This window comes from Podarcis cretensis (genome assembly GCF_951804945.1).
Source record: "Podarcis cretensis genome assembly, chromosome: 11".
Classification (NCBI taxonomy): domain Eukaryota; kingdom Metazoa; phylum Chordata; class Lepidosauria; order Squamata; family Lacertidae; genus Podarcis; species Podarcis cretensis.
In genome coordinates this window covers 23,957,366-23,977,402 of record NC_137180.1, presented here as the reverse complement: position 1 = coordinate 23,977,402, position 20,037 = coordinate 23,957,366, and the positions used below count along the sequence as shown (strand labels likewise).

General features: G+C 39.9%; 1 protein-coding gene across 6 annotated transcripts in view; it reads right to left on the bottom strand.

Moving 5' to 3' along the window:
• PJA2 (praja ring finger ubiquitin ligase 2) overlaps nucleotides 1-20,037 on the bottom strand; it is a 44,141-nt gene continuing 24,104 nt past the window's right edge. For all 6 annotated transcript variants that reach the window (XM_079995490.1, XM_079995494.1, XM_079995492.1 and 3 more), the window contains 5 exons: nucleotides 12,199-12,384; nucleotides 10,616-10,727; nucleotides 2,618-2,732; nucleotides 2,259-2,380; nucleotides 1-685 (listed from right to left, as the gene is read on the bottom strand). In XM_079995490.1, coding sequence (XP_079851616.1) covers nucleotides 557-685; nucleotides 2,259-2,380; nucleotides 2,618-2,732; nucleotides 10,616-10,727; nucleotides 12,199-12,384 — 664 coding nt within the window. In that variant the 3' untranslated portion in view covers nucleotides 1-556. The remainder of the gene's footprint in view (nucleotides 686-2,258; nucleotides 2,381-2,617; nucleotides 2,733-10,615; nucleotides 10,728-12,198; nucleotides 12,385-20,037) is intronic.

The following is a 20,037-nucleotide window of genomic DNA, read 5'->3' as shown; positions in this document are numbered from 1 at the left end:
TTGAGTTATTATGCTTTTTTATTTCCAGTGAAACCAAAGAATACTACTGCTGTGATCACAGAACGTCTTCACATTTGATGCAAATATGAAAGAGCTATGTACAAAGTAATCAAGTGGCACTATTTTTCAACAAAAAGATACAACCCAAGCCTCAATTTATATATAATGTAAAACAGGTTATATGCATAACATCTGTAAGCTCCAACTGCACTGCAGTTGCATTACCTTGAACACAAGTGCCACATTAATAATGATCATTCCTTAAGACAAATTTAATATAAGCATTAGACATTAGTTAACAGCGACATGTTTTACTGAGGAAAACTAGTGCAAGCTTTTAATCCTTTTAGTCTGATAATTCTAGCTCTAAACGGTTTCTAAACCATTTAGAAAGGTCATACATTCTCTTTCTAAACTAGTATACTTTAAAGTGTTTTTAATATATATTTATATTTATATATATATACTTACATATAAACCAATTTCACATTGTAATTAAACAGGAGAAATTTACAGTAAAATTTGATGGTTCAAACTCTCTTTTCAGATGTTGGTTTTATTGTGTTCCTGATGTACTGTGGACTGAAGGAGTAGAATCATGATCAGGCAGGAAGGTAACTGTGGGAATAGATGGCTCTGGAAGCAGAGGCGCCAGCACATGGCGGCATACAGGACACGTTCCGGACTAGATGAAAGAAAAGGCCATCGATCAGTTGCAAGGCAGCTACAAGAAGGCCAGGTACGCAAGAAGGCCAAAATACAATACCTCAAATAAACATAGATTTGCGGGTGTTAACCCTGAGTGAGCGAAGCAGCCAGTTTGCTAACCTAAGACCAGTCTTTGTGTACCTGGTTCTTAGGTGTCATGCCAATTTCAGAGGGATTTCTCTGGAATAAGCAAATTGGGAGACTGCCTTTGGTAGAGGTAGTGAAACATCAAACATAAAATGACGAAATGTGGTCTTACTTGTGTTCAATATTTTAATAAGGTTCCTATCACTAGATTTTTTTTTTGTTTAAAGTTCACTACTATGTGAAATAGGCAAAATTCATTTCAGAAAGCTAAATTCTAATAGTTTTTTGGCAGAAAGCCAATCTATATGCAACACTGCACTCACTACCCTCCCCTCTCCCCAGACTAGTGTCCTGATGAGGGCAGGTTAAGTTAACACTTGTTGCCCCAGCAAACGTTGAAATCTCAGGCATTTGTTAGGGTCAAACCACAAATATAATGTAGTCAAATTTTCCAATATAAAAGGCCTAAAACATTACTAAAACATTATCTCTAACTTGTGTTTCACTGTAATCAAACTTTATAGTAAAGCTGTGAAATTTGCAAATATTCCAGAAACTTTGGGGGTGATAGTCTGGGATCTACTCGTAGGTCTCTGAGTACAGTGGTGCCCCGCAAGACAAATGCCTCACAAGACGGAAAACTCGCTAGATGAAAGGGTTTTCCGTTTTGGAGGTGCTTCGCAAGACGAATTTCCCTATGGGCTTGCTTTGCAAGACGAAAATGTCTTGCGAGTTCCTGCAGGTGATTTTCCCTCCCCCCCCTTTTTCTAAGCCGCTAAGCCGCTTATCTGCTTAACCGCTAAGCCGCTAAAAGCTGCTAATAGCGCTAATCCGCTAAACCGTCAATGGGCTTGCTTCGCAAGACGAAGAGACTCGCGGAACGGATTCTTTTCGTCTTGCGAGGCACCACTGTAACTTGCTGTAGACCAGCAAGGACTGCTGATTCCCAACTGTTTAACAATAGCAAACACACCCACACCCACACCCTACTTTCCCACCTTAATTAGGCTGCTGAAAGAAAGCTAACCAGGAGTGAACTTGTGTGTGGAAGCACTGTTACTTAGGTTCAGTTCAGCTACTGAAAACAAATGCCTAGGATCGAATTGAACTGATCTTTATATTCTTTCAATACTAAGTTGTGGGATCAATCACCACCAGCAGAGCTTTTCTGCCTTTAAACACAAGAACAATTGGATCTCTAGTCAATGAAGCATTTAAAAAATAATTAACATGGCACTGAACATATTCATGTAAATAGACTGGATAAAACAATGCACTTGTAGTTAGACATTTAAATCTAACTTAAAAAAAGAGCATTATTATGACTGTATGTTTGTTTGGCATCTTCACAAAGTACAACTGAAAGCAAGTAGGAAAAAAGACATGTCCACCGAGTGTAGTCAATGTTTCACAGAAATTGCGAGTTTTAAAGGAATTTGTTACATTTCAATGCAAATACACACCTTTTGCAACCAAAGTGTTATGCAGGGCTTATGAAAGAAGTGATGACATGGAAGTTCTGTTACAATTTCTTCTTTGATATACTCACTGCAGCAGATAGCACAGCACTGCTCCTGACCTACAGCTTAGGGAAACAAAGTACATATCAGCCTGCACTTTCAAAACCTAGGAGATCTCAAAGATTAAGGTGGCACAATTAGAAATATAAGCCTTCTAAGCATAAAGCTTTTGAAACTGGCCTCTAGTTCTAATTGCAGGTCAGATACTGCCATGCTAAAGCTTGCAAAAGAAAAAAGAAAAAAACCACAGGCCACCATTATTTTAATCACAATTTGACCCGAGTTGTCTCATTTATGCTTACCATTGTGATCTTCTGTTATAATAATCTGTGGCAGACAGTCTATGCTCTCCTTACTAGCTGGTGGATGGGCCTGCTCAACATCAATTGCGAGGGACTCTAAATGTGCCAGAGCGGTCTAAAAAGATGCATAAGAAGCCATTTCTGTTATGCATAAGACAGATATAATTTATTCCTTAAAAAAAATCCATTTAAAAGGGTTGCATGAAGCTCAACAACTGTAGAAAAGGATGGGTACAAATTGACATGCTTCTACATTTCCCCTCAGAAATGCTAAATTGATATAATACGTATGAGAGATCTGGTTGTAAACATTAATCTCTAAGAATTAATTAAAGAATAAAATTTACTCCTTAATGAACATGAATCTATATTACTAAAGTGGATGAACCATCTGTCATCTTTACTTCAGCAGGGGAGAGCGGTCCATGCTTGATTGCCTTAGTAACAGCAGGGCCCTATCATGGATTAGTCTCTCATTTCAACCAATCACAGTTCTTAACAGTTCAATTTTCAGTTACAACAGTGGCTTGCATAGCTTAATGCTGCTATGGAGCAGGTTATTAAGTCATGCTTCTAAAACATACACTTCCCTCTTTGTGCCTTGCCCTAGGCAGCTACATCTTCCTTTGCCACAACTTTGCTATGCTGTCCTTCTCCCCAAAATGGACTGTCCATGGTGCTCAGGGGGGAAGCAGTGGTTACATGCAGTATAATCTCTTAGGAAAATGGAAACCAGATGCCATGTTCTGGTTTGCACATACATAATGAGCTGCAGATAGGTGATCAGGTGGTTCGATTAGGCTGCAGAATTAGGAACTTGCCTGTGGCGCCATATACTTTGAAGATGCCTTTGTTCAATATTACATCAAGATATTGTCTAAAAATTGAGAAACTCACCCACACAAGGGCTATTATTATTTAAACAAGATTTTGTATGTAAACCTCATTGGGTATGTGGCCAAGATAACCAAAACCCTTTTCCATAACCACAAGAATGCAGTACATTTTTGCTCTGGGGTCTAACTGCTTAGACTACATCCATATTTCCAATTAAGTTCTGATTGATTATGCATGGTCATTTTGGTGAACAGATGCCAAATTTCACCTTCAACACTGCGTCACAGTGCTTAGTGAAAAGGTCCATAAATTTACATTACTTCCCCAGAAAAATACTAGAATGCCATTATTATTCATCATTTACAAAGAACTTTGCAGTTCTTCAATAAAAAATACATCACAGGAATATCTAAATCTATGTATTCTTTTAATACATTAATATTTATTCCATTAGACTACTTGCTGTTGTTTTAACTTAATATATTTTAAAAGGGAAACTGTTAGAAATGTTCACTTACTCAGGAAATCAAAACAAATAGTACTTTGAATTTATATTGTGCATTTTGAGTGCTCAAAATGCTCCACATACATGTCTTCTGCACTCCCCACAACAGCTATGTAGGGCAGGCCAAGCTCTTTATATTGTAGATATGGGGCTGAGAGGATAGTGTGTGGCCCACAGCTTCTTAGTGAGTTAAAGGCCAACCAAATAAGCTTTTGGAGCAACACCTCTAGTGTTATGTTAAGCATACAACTCTAGTATTCAGATTTGTGCCAAACATGGTTTGGTTATTTGTTCTCAGGAAGATTAACAACTGCAGCAATGGACCTATGTTGTGCTTTCATAAACCTGTTGGCCACTTAAGGTAAGCTGTACTAAAAACTGCTTGATACAGGTTTTAAGAAGCTTTAAACACTTCTCTTGATGAAATTTTTCCGCAAAACACATTTGCAACCACATTCATTTGTGCATCTGCCTTTTTGCTTTTGGGTGTTTCTATGGCTGCTATTGACCCCCCCCCCTTTGCATTATTGAATGGGTATCACCGAGTTTGGTGCACAAGTGTCGTGAATCACAAGTGTTTCTGAAACCTAGGGCAGCTGACAATTGCGTCCTAGAAGAGAACAAGTAATTGAGACAAATTCTGCTGTTGTAGCAAAACTACTATTCTGCTTGTAGTTGTGCAAATATCTGATAGAACTTCATACCATTAATCCACCAGGCAATACAAATATTTCTCAGTAACATCATTCTCTACCTACTTTTCTTACTATTAATTATTATTATTATTAGCAGCTGCCTCTGCTTGTAGCAGAGTTCAGAATTTTCAAAATTGAAAAGGTTGTCAAAATATGAGAATTATGAACTATTCTAACTAATTTAACCTTAGAGAAGAGCCTGTCTGTTATATTTCCTCTGATTTCATGTTTATCTTTTCTAACTCCAACTTCACTGCACAAAATTCCACTGTTTTCAAAGAATGCGCAAAAGATGTAATGAGATGTTGTGACCTTCCACCTTGACCTACAGGGGATGTTCTCCCCCAGCCTTTCCACTAGCAAGCCAACACAGAAAGGTTATTCACAATGAGAATAACGTATTGCAAACAGTAAAAAAAATGCAGATCCAGCTGCTTGGAGATAATCTTTGCAGTAAGGCTGCCATCTTAAAGAAGGAATAAAACAATTCAATGTTAAGTTATAATAAACATTTGCTTACTTTTCTCTTTATGGTTGCCATCAATTTTGATTTTAATTCATTTTTATAATGTTTTATAATGTCATACTGTTTTAATGTTGTTAGCCGCCCTGAGCCCGGCTTCGGCTGGGGAGGGCGGGATATAAATAAAATTTATTATTTATTATTATTATTATTATTATTATTATTATTATTATTATTATTATTTATAACTGCTTTGCAACACAATTTCAGTATTTAGTTTAAGTCAGTGGTTCCCCAACTTTTTTCCCTATGGACCACTTGAAAATTGCTGAAGTTCTTGACAGACCACTTAAATCATTTTTCTGTCCATTGTAGCAACTGTAATTCCACAGAATTCAAATCATAATACAATAAAATAAAATGAAATGAAATGAATGAATGAATGAATGAATGAATGAATGAATGCACAATACAAATCAATACAAATATTCAGTGTGATGGATGTGACGTCTCCCATCTTCAACCACAGATTCATATATTTGCCACAGACTATCTGAATGAAGTTTGTGATCTCCTGATATAGGACATGCATCACACACTTTCAACATAAAACACATCAGCAGGGCACCAGAACTATATTTAACTTAGATAAAAGTTCTGTTGATGAGGGTAGAATACACCCAATACCATTTCTAGATAACATAGGAATGTAAGAAGTATTCAAAAGTATTCAAAGAAGCTAAATAAATATAAGTAAATAAATAAATCCACAGCCAAAACTGCCACAAAATGACAAGTACCAATTATGGTATGGCATCAACATTTTACATTGTGCCTTTTCCAGGAAATTAGACTACCTGCGACTCCAAATCTTACATGCAAAGGCTCTTGTGCACTGTAATGTTCTTGGAAAGGTCACTGAATCTTACAGGAAGGCAATGACTCACTGAATCAGAAGAAAATAGAAAATAAAAATGCTGGCGCTCTGCCATATTAAGTACATCATCTACATAGATGGAATGGAGGCAATCAGAAATTACAAGTACCTGTGGACACTGGTAAGTCATTTATATGAACATGCTTGTTATTTGAATAGATTCACATTCCCCCACCCCGCACCTTGGATAAAAAGCCCGCAGGAGCCGCGCATCCTTTAAAGAGCGTGCCGCTCTTGGGGGCTTTTCCCCGAGGAGGGAGAGGGGACTGACTGGCAGCGTCAGTCCCTTCTCCCTCCTTGTAGAAAACCCTGCAGGAGCTGCGCGCTCCTTAAAGGGTGTGCGGCATCTGTGGGCTTTGGCGGGAGGTGGGGAATGCTCCCAGAGCTTGTCGGGGCTGACGGGGGAAGGCCGGGCTTTCCCCTCCAGCTCCAAGAAGCTCTGGGAGAAGCGGACAGGCTGTGTGCAGCCTGTCTGCTTCTCTTTGGGGCTGGAGGGGGAAACTCGGGCTTCCTCCGCCAGCCCCGACAAGCTCCTGAGCAGCTCTGGGGTAGCCAGATGAAGGCTCCCTGCTGCCCTGAGGAGGCTTCGCGGGCTACCCCAGAAGCCAGAACAGCTAGAGAGAGTGAGGCGCAGCGCTCCCTCTAGCTGTTTTAGCTTCTGCCTTGCCCTGCGGAGGCTTCACGCGACTATCCCTGGCTTTTGCCCGTCAGTGATGGGCTGCCCTCCTCCCTCCTCAGGAAAAAGCCCCCAAGAGCCACACACACACTCCACACAGCTTGCGAAAGGGAGCGCTGAGCAGAGCCTGGGATGCATACAAGCTCTGCTCAGCACTCCCTTTAAATAATATTTTTTTTCTTGAATTCCCCCTCTAAAAACTAGATGGGCCTTATGGAGCGAAAAATACGGTAGTTTAGTGATGAAGAGGAGTAAAGCATTTTTTTAAAATGTGTACCCCCAAACTAAGGTAGCTAAGGAGTGAAATTTCAAAACATTTCAGTTCCTATGTAAACGAATGGCTGTTTCTGGTGCAGTTATTTTAGCTATAATGTTAAATTCTTACACAGCTCCTCTCTGATAAAGAAATACTAAGCATGTTATTTAAATGCAGCACATAGAAAAGGAATCTTTGTTTAAAGGTGTTGAAATAAATATATTAACAAAGGAATAAAACATTCAACTGAAACAGTTGACTAGTATATTTTTGCCACTTGAAAACAACTTCTCCAAGCTACTCAAGAGTACAGTGTTTTAAAGGAATTCACCTAAATGTTGATAACACAATGCTCAAAGTCAGTTCTGAATTTCCCTCTTAGAACAAAGTTCAAGAAACTGAACTATCTTCTAAAAAGAGTTGTTAGAATCACAAACTTTTCTCTTTTTATAGGATATGAAATAAGACATTGAAAGAAATACACAGAAGTCTCTGGTAAAAGGACAAATGGCTTGTTTTTAAATCAAATAAAATGGAGAACTCATTTATTAATAAGGAATCACACAACTTATTTTTATACACATGAAATCCTGTGAGACCAAAGCAAGACAGAACACATGCATATACTACCCACACACATACATAGGCACACAATCTCTCTTTTTTTCTGTGTAAAAAGTTACTGACGTGTACTTTGAAATGTATAATTTATTCAACTGAAGTTGGGAATGCAACTTTCATTTATGATACTGTAATAACAATTACATATTAAAATATCACTATCCTATTTTTAAAGAATATTAAGTATATTTATTTAAAACTATTGTTGATTTCTGCGGTCCCTCAACATGTAATAAAGATTGTATGTGTAAACAAAAAAAGGTTTGCCATTATTCTATGAAAGAAAATATCAAAAATGTCTAAGGAAATGAGTACCAGCATGTGATACCTTAGGGCAACTGCCAGGGTCCACCACAACTGCTGCCAAGTTCTTGCTACCAATGCTACCAATAAGCCTGTCCCAGGTAGCATGCTGGTAGCAACACCAACAAGGGACTTGTCATACTTCCCTGAGCTTACTGGTGCCCTGATGTTTAGGAAAGCTAGTGCAGTACAGTGGTTAGTATTAGAGACAAAGTTCAAATCCATAAATAAATATTTTCTGTAATCTACGGGTGTGGCTGTCTCTCATCCCTCAATGTAAGTTATGCTTCAAAAAGTTCGTAGAAACTGAAGGTCTTAACTCCAAGAAATTAGTTTTCTCCTAGCCAGTATTATATATAACTGGCTGAAGTTCATCCCATTTTACTAAATGGAAAACCTACATCTCGACAGCTTTTCCAATTATGCATTCAGAAGTCAAAGTGCTTGCCCCCCACTTCAGACATTAGCCAGAAAAATGTGTTTTCCATTTATTCATGAACTCAACAGGGAAAGCACAGAACTATCTAGCATCTTGGGGCAGGAGAAGAAAAGGTGGGGAAAGCAGGGGGGAAAAGGATGTACAGGATAATTTCAGCAGTGACAGGCACAATGATTTATTTATTTGAATATTCAGCAGACCTGAGCCAAAAAGCTCAGGACTGGTCCATATGCAACCTTGATACTCTTTGCTCTACCCTCTACCATTTCATTTCTCCAGTAGTTGACCACATGTCCAAATTCTGAATCTACATTTTTGGAAACCTCAATCTGCATTATTCATTTAGACCACTAAACACTGCTATTTTAATAACACAACAACATACAACTCAGGCAATTCCTAATTTAATTTTACTGAGAGAATCCAAAAGGCAACTGACAAAAATGTCAATAAAGTGGCATTAATAGCAGAGCATGCAGACCTAATTGCAGGAAATCCAGGAAACATGTGACTATATTACAGATTAGTATTATATGCATTACAATTATATGTATTATATGCTCCCTATGCTGTTCAAGGGGTTGTGACAGAATTCTCTAGTTCATACATATCCAAAATACTTTCCCAGGCTATAATGGAAAAGATCCAAGAAACTATCAGGTTCACAATTGTTACAACAGGTGGCTGAAATATTGTTAGCCCAAATAAATAGAACTGGGTTTAGTTTTGGGAGGAGGACTTTTCAACCTTACTTGTTCACTAAAAAGCAGAGGTTCATTACGTTAAAATTCCAAGTGTTCAATGACCTCTATGATCTCTAAGCTTGGATCTAAATTACTTGTGATCATATGGCCTGTTTCGGTACTTATCCCAATAATATATAGTTATTTCAAAAACTAACTTAGGAAATAGCTGAATTTACCCACATACGAAAGCCTGAAACTGATCTCCTACATAATACTGAACTTAAATACAGAACAAACTAGAGAAACTGTTATACTGAAGAGCAGGTGGCAAAAATTGATACCAAGGGCTATCTCTGTATACTCTGACAATACTTTGGTAATATATCTACACTCCACCCCAAGGCCACCAACCCTTCCCCTTCCCCTACAACAGGTGAGGCAGGGACCTTGTGACATGATGCTGACCTCCAGAGGTGTCCCGAATGCTTGCAAAGCACAATGCAACTGCATGGAAATCTTTCACCTTCCTTTCCAGCTCCTAAATCAGGGAGAGCCCTTGCCCTTCTCTATGTTCTATAGAAGAACTACACCTCTTTCCAAAGTAGCAATAACAAACAGCTTGGACCAGCTTGGCTTTAAAAGCATACAAACAAACAAAAACTTAACTTAAAGCAGAAACCAATGAGTGGTTTGGATCAGATGTCACAGTACTGCTGAACCTGGGGGAGGTGGCCAGTCCCTTAAATGGGAGACTAATGGCAGCCATGTGTAAGATGCTATACAATATATTTTTTTAAAAAAAAAACCTTGGCTGGATCTAGACACGTCAAAGAAGTGATTCAGTTAAACACATCGTAAACTCATACAGGGAAATCTGGTAGGGAAAGACAGGACTCCACGGCACCATCTGGTGCCAAAGTGTTATATTGCATATACAACACATATAAAATGCTTTTTCTTTACCAACCTAGCTGAGTCCCTTGACTTAAACCAGGGGGCGTATATAAACACATTCCCATGCTACAAGGATGAATGAACAAAACTGAAATAACTGAGACATCCATCCAGCAACATATACATTATAAATAGAAATATTGCCAATGTTTTAACATTGCATTTAAGACAATGCAGTACGCTCAATGCTCATATAGCACACATTGAACAGCAAAATCCTGTTTTAATCAGAGCAAAATCGAAGGGCAGAATAAAGCTTATGCAGATATCTTTATACTCCCTTTCCTCAATTCCTTACACCATTTGCAGCCCACCTCCTGAGGGCTGAGCCTTTTTGCCCCCCCCCATTTTTGGGGGGGTAGGGGCTGGGCCCCTCCAATGTTCAAAAAACTATGTTCGGCCTCCACTGTCAGACCCACTGTGCCTAGGAATACCAATTGCTTGGAGTCCCTGTGGGGACAGTGCTACTGCACTCAGGTGCTTCTTATGGGCTTCCTCACAGATGCGATAAATATGAAAAAGTCTAATCCACAGTGGATGTTCACGCTAATACAAATGTAGCTGAGCTATGTTTTCCCTCAGTTTAACTAATCTTAAAATGAAAACTTAGAAAAGTATTGAATTACCTCCATGGCCTGTGCCAGTCGTTCTTCCAGGGCCATATATGTAAGGAACTGGGGATCCACATACGAAATGGCTTGAGCAACACCCAAGCCATCACCAAATTCATCAAGCAGCCTAGGGGAAAAGCAGGATTTATGTTCTCAATTGCAATTAGATACCATATTCCCCCCGGCCCCTCAAAAAATTAGGCTGTTACAAGGGGCTGCATACATGTGCTTCTCATGTTCCAGAACTTCAGATAGTAAGTTATCAGTCTAAAAAACGAGCCACACAAAGAAACCTGCTGCTGCTGCTGCCAAGATATACAACCATTCAACAGGCTTGGCCTGGTGATCTCAGAAGATGCATGCAACACAAAATCAACCTGATTAGCAGTACTTTCAATACGGTACCTTAATAGCCAAAATTTCTTTTCTTTGAGTCAAAAAGTGTTGGCTCTTTTAGGGTGACTATAGTTCCTCTGGGAGGAATAAGTGAAAATGTAGTCTCCAGGGCTGAGCTTTAAGAGGTTTTTCTTGGATTTTTCTTTTAAGTTGTGCTAATGAACACTTAGGTGGGAAGTAGAGCTGAGCAGTCATGCAGAAAGTAAATACAAAAATATCTTTTTTAAAAATAAAATAAAAATTGTCCAGTAGCACCTTATAGACCAACTAAGTTTGTTCTGGGTATAAGCTTTTGTGTGCATAAGCATGCACACTTCAGAGTTGGTCTCTAAGGTGCTACTGGACAACTTTTAATCCCCCCCCCCGACTGCATCAGACCAACATGATTACCTACCTGAAACAAAAATATCTGCAGCTACAGGATTTTTACTATGGTAATCCATTAGTGAGTGGCAGACCAAATATTCCCCCTTTGCACAATTGGCCTTGCCAGTAAGTCCCCCATGTATGCCAAGGAAACAGGTGGCATGTGAGGTCAATCCTTAGCAATTGCCCAACATGCTAACAGGCCTTCCTTTTTGACATGGACATACAGTGTGTAAGCATGACTTGCCTCATTATATATACCGGTATATCTAAATTTTATTACGGTCTCAGACCAGTTTTACATCCCATACTAAATGAGCACATGGGTTGTCAGCACCCGGGGCAAGGCAAGTAATTTGCGCCCCCTAACCCGTGGATTTGCGCCCCCTAACCCCCAGATGTTGCGCCCGGTGCGGCCGGGCCCCCCTGTCCCCCCCACGCTACGCCACCGAATGAGCATAAAACACAGTAGAATTAAGTTTGGATTAACCCTCCCCTCCCTTCATCATGCAACTCTCCAAACTCCCTCCCTCAACCCCACACATTTTAATTTGCACAGAGGAAGGAGGGAAATCGCAGTGCTAGATAGCAATTGGGGAGCTAGCAGAACCTCTCTCTATGTTGAATTTATATAAAAAAACAAAACAAATTAGCCTTGAATTTGATTCAGAGACCCACCAGATGCTGAGACCCAATGTTCATAATACATTTCAGTAGTTAAGTTAACCTGTTACAGCAGCACGGAACGCTTACTATGCCATTTCTCAGTTGATTTTAATGCAGGCAACATGTGAGTGGCGAATGTCTCAAATAAGCATCAGCACATAGTAAAGTACCTCCATTCCACGTCTAGATCTTCACTCATACTGGAATCATCTTCCAGATTGTTGTTTCCATCCAACATGAAAAAGCCAGGATGCACAAAATGGCTCACTTGGTCATTTTCCTCATCGCTGCTGCTTTCAATTTCTTCATGATACTGCAACCAAGGAATTTCGCCGTCCTCTAGGGTAGTCTGTTCCCTTTATACAAAAATGAGAAAAGCTATACAAAATGAAAGTAAAACTACATGTAAGCAAGTGTACAGAGTGTGCTCTTCATTGGTGAATGCTCATATTATTTCCAGCTGCTAGCAAACAAAACCTGGCAGCCGTTTTCCATAGAAAGCAGCACATCCTATTAAGTAACGATTCAACAGCAATAGCTAAAATACCATTATTTCTATTTTTAAAATTGAGAGGGAGTAAGTATATACATATGAATAATAAACATCTAATGTCTGCATAAACTGCTCTGGTGATGTGAGCCAAAGTCCTAGCACATTGTGCAGGGAAAATATCACCCTACTACTCTCTTTGTCAAGTCCATTCATGAATCTATAGTTGAATTTTGTATTCTCCTACTGCTATAGCACAACGATGACAATTTAACATGTTTTTAGAAGTTTTTTTTATTAAAAAAATACTTTTAAATGTTTTTACTTCGTTTTTAATTGTTTTATTACTTTGGTGGTTGCTGTCCAGGGCTCTCATGGGAGGAAGGGCAGAATATAAATTTACTAAATGAATATTTTTTTAAAAAAACCTTCACTGTGTTTATTTAACGTTCATCCTTGCATAATTATTGACTGATACTGTTTCCCCCATTTTATAAACAGAATACAAGACAAAGGTTTTATTGTAACTGAAAATTAGCGATCTTGCTCTGGAGAGGAATAAATCTGCCATCTTCACAAATTGCAAATCATGAAGGTAGGCTGTAATTGGATCATTTGGAAGGCAGCTAGAGAAGTGAGTAGGACAAGTTAAAGCAGCTGGCTAATAACAAGAGCAGAGAAATTTCTTAATCAGAGCTGTAATTTCTAGCTATATTAAATTTATTTTTCATAAATATTGATAGTAGTCAGAAAATATCCCTTTTGGAATTGAGCCTGGAAAGTTCAGCTGGTTGGAGCGTGGTGCTGATAATGCCCAGGTTTCAGGTTAGATCCCCGTATTGGACAGCTCCATATTGGACAGCATTGCAGGGGGTTGGACTAGATGATCCTCAGGGTCCCCCCAACTCTACAAATCTATGCTTCTATGAATTGTGGAAGTGGAAACATCCACTAAGAACATTATTATAGTAAAAAGCAAATTATATAGTACAAAAGGAGCGAACCTGCACAAAGTAATGCACTTATGATTAGGACACTAAATGGGTACAGCTTTTTTCACCTTTTCTACCGACCTACTGCACAAGGAATGAGCCTCAGACTCCTGAGAATCTGGCACCGTGTGTTAGAATGAGGAGGCAGACTCAATCAGCACTACACAAGTGGCTACACAACTCTACTACTTGTACTGAGTGACTGTGGAGGGCCTTGGTAGAACTATTACCTGCTCTTTGTAGAGTTCCTGCTCTTGATCCTTCTGTGTGAAAAGACAATGACACATTGTGGGCTTATACAACCCTGCATCTAATAGTGTGCCTTCACTGATGAAAAACTCTTTGATTCAGCACAGGCTTCCATTAGCGAAAGAGAGGGGAGAGCATTTTCACATATTCTTCCTTCCCTCTGCAGCAACCTGCACACACTCAAGGGACTGTAGGAGAAAGCAGGAGTTTGTGAAAATCACTTTCCTCTCACCTTTTAACTCACAGAAGTCTCCACTGGATCAAAAAGTCTTCTGTCAGCAAAGAAATACAATTAGATATAACCCTTTCCTTCCCCATCTGTCTTAACACAAAACAAAACAACCCAAGCTGTGTGTGTGTTTCTCTTAGCTTGAAATGTGAAGCTTGAGTAATTCTCTTCTTGACGATAAAAAAAAGGCTAAATAAAGGAGAGTTTATATACCTACATGAGACTAATTCGGGCTAAATTAGCTGCAGCTGAAATTTATCTTGCTTACTGATCACAGTCTGCTGTCTTTATATAAAGGTCAACAATATCAAATGATTTACAAGACCTTCATATTTTTGTGTGTGAAAATAGGGAGAGGGAATAATTTAAAGTTAGCTGCTATTTAAAAACTGTCAGCACTATGTATTCAAGAATACACGTACCTCTTATCTAAATCACTCTGTAAGAGTCACGATTTGTTATATTGTAGTCAGGTGACATGAAAAAGGTCATTAGCATTCAAGTAAAACAATTTCCTTTTCAATTGCTTTATTGTGTAGGTGGACAAAATTATGGTCTTAACTATATTTTTCTTTCCATTTACAAAAAAACCAAAAAACCTCAACCCAATGTTTTAGAATGAATCACACGATTCTTCACTACTTATTTGCAACAAGACATTCCTACTGCTCTAGTCCAGTTCCCAAAAAGTGACTGACTTAAAGGAAAGGTCATTAGAATCCCTGCTAATGAATTCTCAAGCTCTGTGCAACTGGTTGTACACAAGCATGACAAACTGGCAGAGCTCTAAGAAAACGTGACAATTTTATCAGAGCAAGAATTCTACATGCTCTTGAATCTAACCAGAAAGGAAATCATAAACCAAAGTATTTAATATATGTTCTGTCTAGCAGAACTGAAGAACTGGAGTAGTCTAAGCAGCTTTATTGCAGCAACAAAAGCCCACTTTGAGGCTTTCAAGTATTTTATATAACAAATTTACACCTTTCTCCCAATGTTGGTATTGAATATGTAATGCAGCACCTGCACCTGCGAAAATTACATAATCAATGACGCTTCTCTTAACATAACCTTTCTGCTATGGCCAAACTGTAACCCAGCAAAGTAACAACCATGGAAAAAACCCATTTCACCATATATAATTTTTCTTACAATTTGATATCACAGACTTTTTGTTTGAGACTCCCTTTTAATTTCCTCAGTGAAAAATGCAGAAAAAAGTCAACGTAGGGCAAAAGATAGTTTTAGTATGATTCACGGTTGTCCTAAAAAGATTTAAATTCCTGAACGGCCCTTTAAACTGTGCTTTCACAATGAAACTACTGAATTAGATAAATTTATCTTACATCCATCATTACTGGCTTTCTTGAGAATAAACAAGTTTAATAAGGTTAAGATAACACAAAGATTTTAGTGATACCATACTAAATTAGGAGCAGAATGAGGCCACATTAATGTTTTAGCTGTGGATGTATCAGTGGATATACCAATGTTATTTATTAGCACTATAACTACTCTTATTGCCTGCAGCCCTTATTGCTCTAATCTTACCAGCTCACCTTGCAGCTGGGTGATAAAAATAAATAAATATGCGAGACAAAAAGCTATGTGGCACAGCTTTATTGAGACTGTAACACTTCAGAATGCAGATAGAGGAAATGTATGTTGGAATGGTCCTCTCTGCACCAAAACAGAAACAACTGGTTTCTCTCTTATGTGATCATTTTCTAAGTGCTCTCTTGCTTACAAAAATTCCGAGTTACTTGTTGTTACCTTGACATTTTTGACAGTTCATAAATTATAAAGCAAGCAAAATGGAGAGAACAGCCACTTCAACAGTGATATATAAAGCTGACTGCATCCTGGAGTAGGCCCTGTACTTGTAAGTTACTGAGGCACAGAGCAAGAACAGTATCTGTAAATGCATAAAAAGGATTTAGCACACAAAGAGAACACTCTGTGACAGTGACATCATTGTGTACCATCCCATACCCTTCAACTGGTGTCCAGTAAACTTGGCGCATTCCATATAATGATTACATTAGTAACAAAATGCAGCGTTCAAGTCACCATCCACGCACTTGAATAGAACTAAACCAAAGCTGAATTTGCTGCTTAACAATCACACCCCACCAACCCCCAGGAGATGTCACTATCTGGAGTCTTCATTACCCGTAACACTTCAACTTGACAAAATCATGGAAGATTGGACTGGGCACACTTGGCATGTCTACAAAAATAAACTACGCCAGAGTAAGCAGATGCTGCTTTTCATGGTAAGGGAGAGTCATAGTGTATTGAAGCTATAGATACAGGCAATCCTTGCTTTGCATGGGAGTTATGCTCCAGATGCGCATGCACATCGGTGGGGCCTGCGTAAAGCGTTCCGCCCCGACCCCGTTCTGCCCTTTTAGAGACATTTTGGTGATATTTTCAGGTCACTTCCAGATTCAGTGCTGTGTACGAACACACATCAAATGCACATAAATTGGTTGTTGCCTGCACACTATATGTCACATATTCAATGTGCTGAAAGGCTGTATGTAGGCTTATTGGTTCTGCTTCTCTATCTCAGCTAAACTTTATTGATCACAAAATAGGATATCAGTGACCCCCAAAGCTGTTGATAATGCAGAGTATAGCAGAGCTAATGAAGACTGCACAACTTTTTTGGGGGAAGGGAATAAAGGAACAGGAGACTGAAGTCAACATCTACTTGGAAAACCTTACCTGATGTTACATACGGAAACCTATCCAAAATGGGGCTCCCAAAAGCTAATTATATACTTCCTGCTGGAATTATTTCAGCCAATGATCACGATGTTGGTTTCTGCTCTCTTCACTGTGCAGCGAAAGGCTTGTCACAAGACAATGTTTACATTCCACAGACAGCATTGCTGTTATGTTTCCCACGGGAAAGGGGAAGCTGGATGTGACGTACACTGGTTTCCTGTTTTTCACTGTTCTCTCTCACAGTGTGATTCTCTCTGTGCTTCAGAGGAGAGAGGATGCCTTTTTCTGCTCCGGCAGAGTAAAGATGGTTTACTGTAATCTACCAGCTTTCAAATGTAAATAAAGCAATATAGAGCATGTTGGCACGTATTCCTCATCATTCCGCTGTGCACTTGGACACTGCTACAAATTAACATTTTGGTTATGGGCCCAGAAGACGCAGTCTTCGGTATGCCGGCAAAAGGATCGGAATGCAAAGGGACGGATCGGACGGTATCTGCGCGTCAAGATGATTGATGAGGTATGTGCTACTGCTCCGGGCAGCCTGCCAGCTTCTAATTAATGGCTTTATGGCTGGACTTTGAACTTTTAAAGTCCGTTTGCCGGGAACAGGCAGCGGCTATGCCTATGCTGGGGAAATCGAAAGTAACTTTTAAAAGGGCTGAAGCAGCTGCAGAAGTGACGCAGCATGATTTAGGGCAGAGAGAAAGCTGTTTTGAACTTGCCTTTGGAATGAGGCTTGAAGCAGCAGAGACGCAGCTTGTATAAAGCAGCTTGTTTAAAGCAGCAGAGATGATGAAGAAGGCTAATGCCAGAGTCATGATGGCCCTTCAGGATGCTTGTGGGATTCCCAAGCTCAATAAGAAAAATTATACGGACTGGGTTATCTATGCAGAGGCTATTCTGCGGAAAGAGGGTCTGTTTGAAATTATTACAGACACCCCCCCAGCTCCAGTTACAGATGCATGGAAAGCTAAAGATTCCAAAGCAAGGGGAACTCTTACATTGATAGTATCCCCAGAAGAGCTCTGTCTATTGCGTGATAAGACCTCAGCCAGAGAAATTTGGGGCACTTTGAGAGAGGCACACTTGAGGACAGAAGCTGGATCTACCATGTTTTATTTTAACAAGCTGCATAATATGGCTCTTGCTGAAGGTGGAGATGTGCGTACACATCTGATGGAGATGCAGAATCTGAGACATGAGCTGCAACAGAGAGGACTCAACTTTCCAGAGGCTGTGTATTCCTTCATGATACTACAATCTTTGGGTTCAGGTTGGGAGTCTGTTGCGACTCAGATTGCTGTACAGCCTACCGCTCAGCTGACAGTGGATTATGTTACTGCCGTGATTCAAAATGAAGCAGATCGCCGGGGTGCTAGCTGCATGGGTAAGGGGGAGACTTCACAGTCATCATCCCAGAGTGCAGTGGAACCACCAGATGGCGCCAAAGCTTTGAAGGCAGTGAAATGCTACTCGTGTGGACGTCTAGGCCATGTGAAGAGGGAATGCAGATATCCCAGGGCCAAGACAGAGCAGCGCAGCGAAAGCTCATCGCGTGGAAAAGGCCAAAGCAAAGGCAAAGGTCCGGTGTCCAGGACAACGCAGCCCAAGGCAATGGTCTCACGCTTCACTCCAAAAGTTGCAGAGGTCCAGAAGACGTTTAGATCTTTCTTCGTTGTTGATTCAGCGGCAACCCACCACATGTGCAACGATAAGCGACTGTTCGTGTCTTTTACACCGCAGGAAGGTGCAATTCACCAGGCGGATGACCACACAATTCCCAGTAAAGGCTACGGAACTGTTGTTCTTCACAGTTTGGACTTATCGATACAGAATGTACTTTATGTTCCAGATGCCAAACATAATCTGCTCAGCGTTGGACAGCTGAATGAGCGGAACATTGACGTTTCCTTTAAGAACAAAAGGTGCATCATCTCAAAGAAAAATGATTATGTATTGTATGCTGAATATGTTGATCGTTTATATGTTTTGTATTATGATGATGTTGTGCAGGATGACACTTGTTGCATTGCAGGTTCTAACAAATGTTTGCATGCAGAATGTATTCATGATTTTCATCGAAAATTTGGTCATTTGGGTTTTGAGGCAGTATCTAAAATGCCTGCCTTGGTTGAAGGTATGACTATTAAACCCTGCAGGTACCACATGAAGTGCAAGGCATGCGCAGCAAACAAGGTGAAAATGGCTGCGAAAGGTAAGGTGTCTAGTAGGCAAGCTACAGAACCATACCAAATTGTTCATGCTGATTTGGTTGGACCACTAGCGCCTTCTTTGGGTGGAAATAGGTACTTCATGGTTCTCATTGATGCATTTTCCAGGTATATTTATGTGTACAATCTCAAGCAGAAATCAGAGGCTTTTCCTAGGTTCAAGGAATTCTGTGCTTGGTTGGAAAATGTGCATGGTAAGAAGATAAAAATTCTTTTCACAGATCGCGGAGGGGAATTCACTTCTCAGCAGTTTGAAGCTTTTCTGTCTGAGAAAGGAATTCAACACGATTTGTCTAGTCCTCGCTCGCCATGGCAGAATGGACTTGCGGAACGGGCAAATCAAACATTGCTTCAAGGGTTAAAAACCTTGCTGCATGATGCCAATCTTCCAGAGAGTTATTGGGCCGAAGCTCTCTCATGTTTCACTTACAGTTATAATCGCAGGTTATCTTCAGCGATTGGTTGTACCCCCTATGAGAAGATGTTTGGCAAGAAGCCATACATCAAACACATGAGAATTTTTGGTTCTGACATGTGGGTTCACTCACCACAAAACTCCAAGTTAGACAAGCGTGGTTATGAGAAAGGTTCTTACAGAATAAGGATGACTGACTCTAAGACCATTAAGCTCACAAGAAGTGTTGAGTACAATGCCAAGTGGGGGGAGAATGTGGGAATTTTCCAATGTTACCCTGATGACAGTGATGAGACTGAGGATAGTCAAAAGCAACCACAACCACCCACACCCACTGATGAAAGTTCTGATTCTGAGTCTGAAACTGAATCAGGTGATTCAGAGGATTTCAAGAGTGCGAAAGCCTCTATGCGACCCTCTGAAAGCTCTGATCAAGAATTGGAGGAACCATTGTTCACAATAGGTCGCTTTTCTCCTAAGAAGGAAGAGGAGAGTGTTGAAGACCTAAGGCTAATTCGCAGGTCACAGAGAGCCACAAAAGGCAGACCTCCAAAGAGATTTGCTGATGAGTTTGCTAAGATAGCAGTAACAGCTGTTAAAAGCTCCAAGAAGGTATTTGAACTTTCAAGTTTCCAAGAAATCCAGGATTTGGATTCAAAGGAAGCTG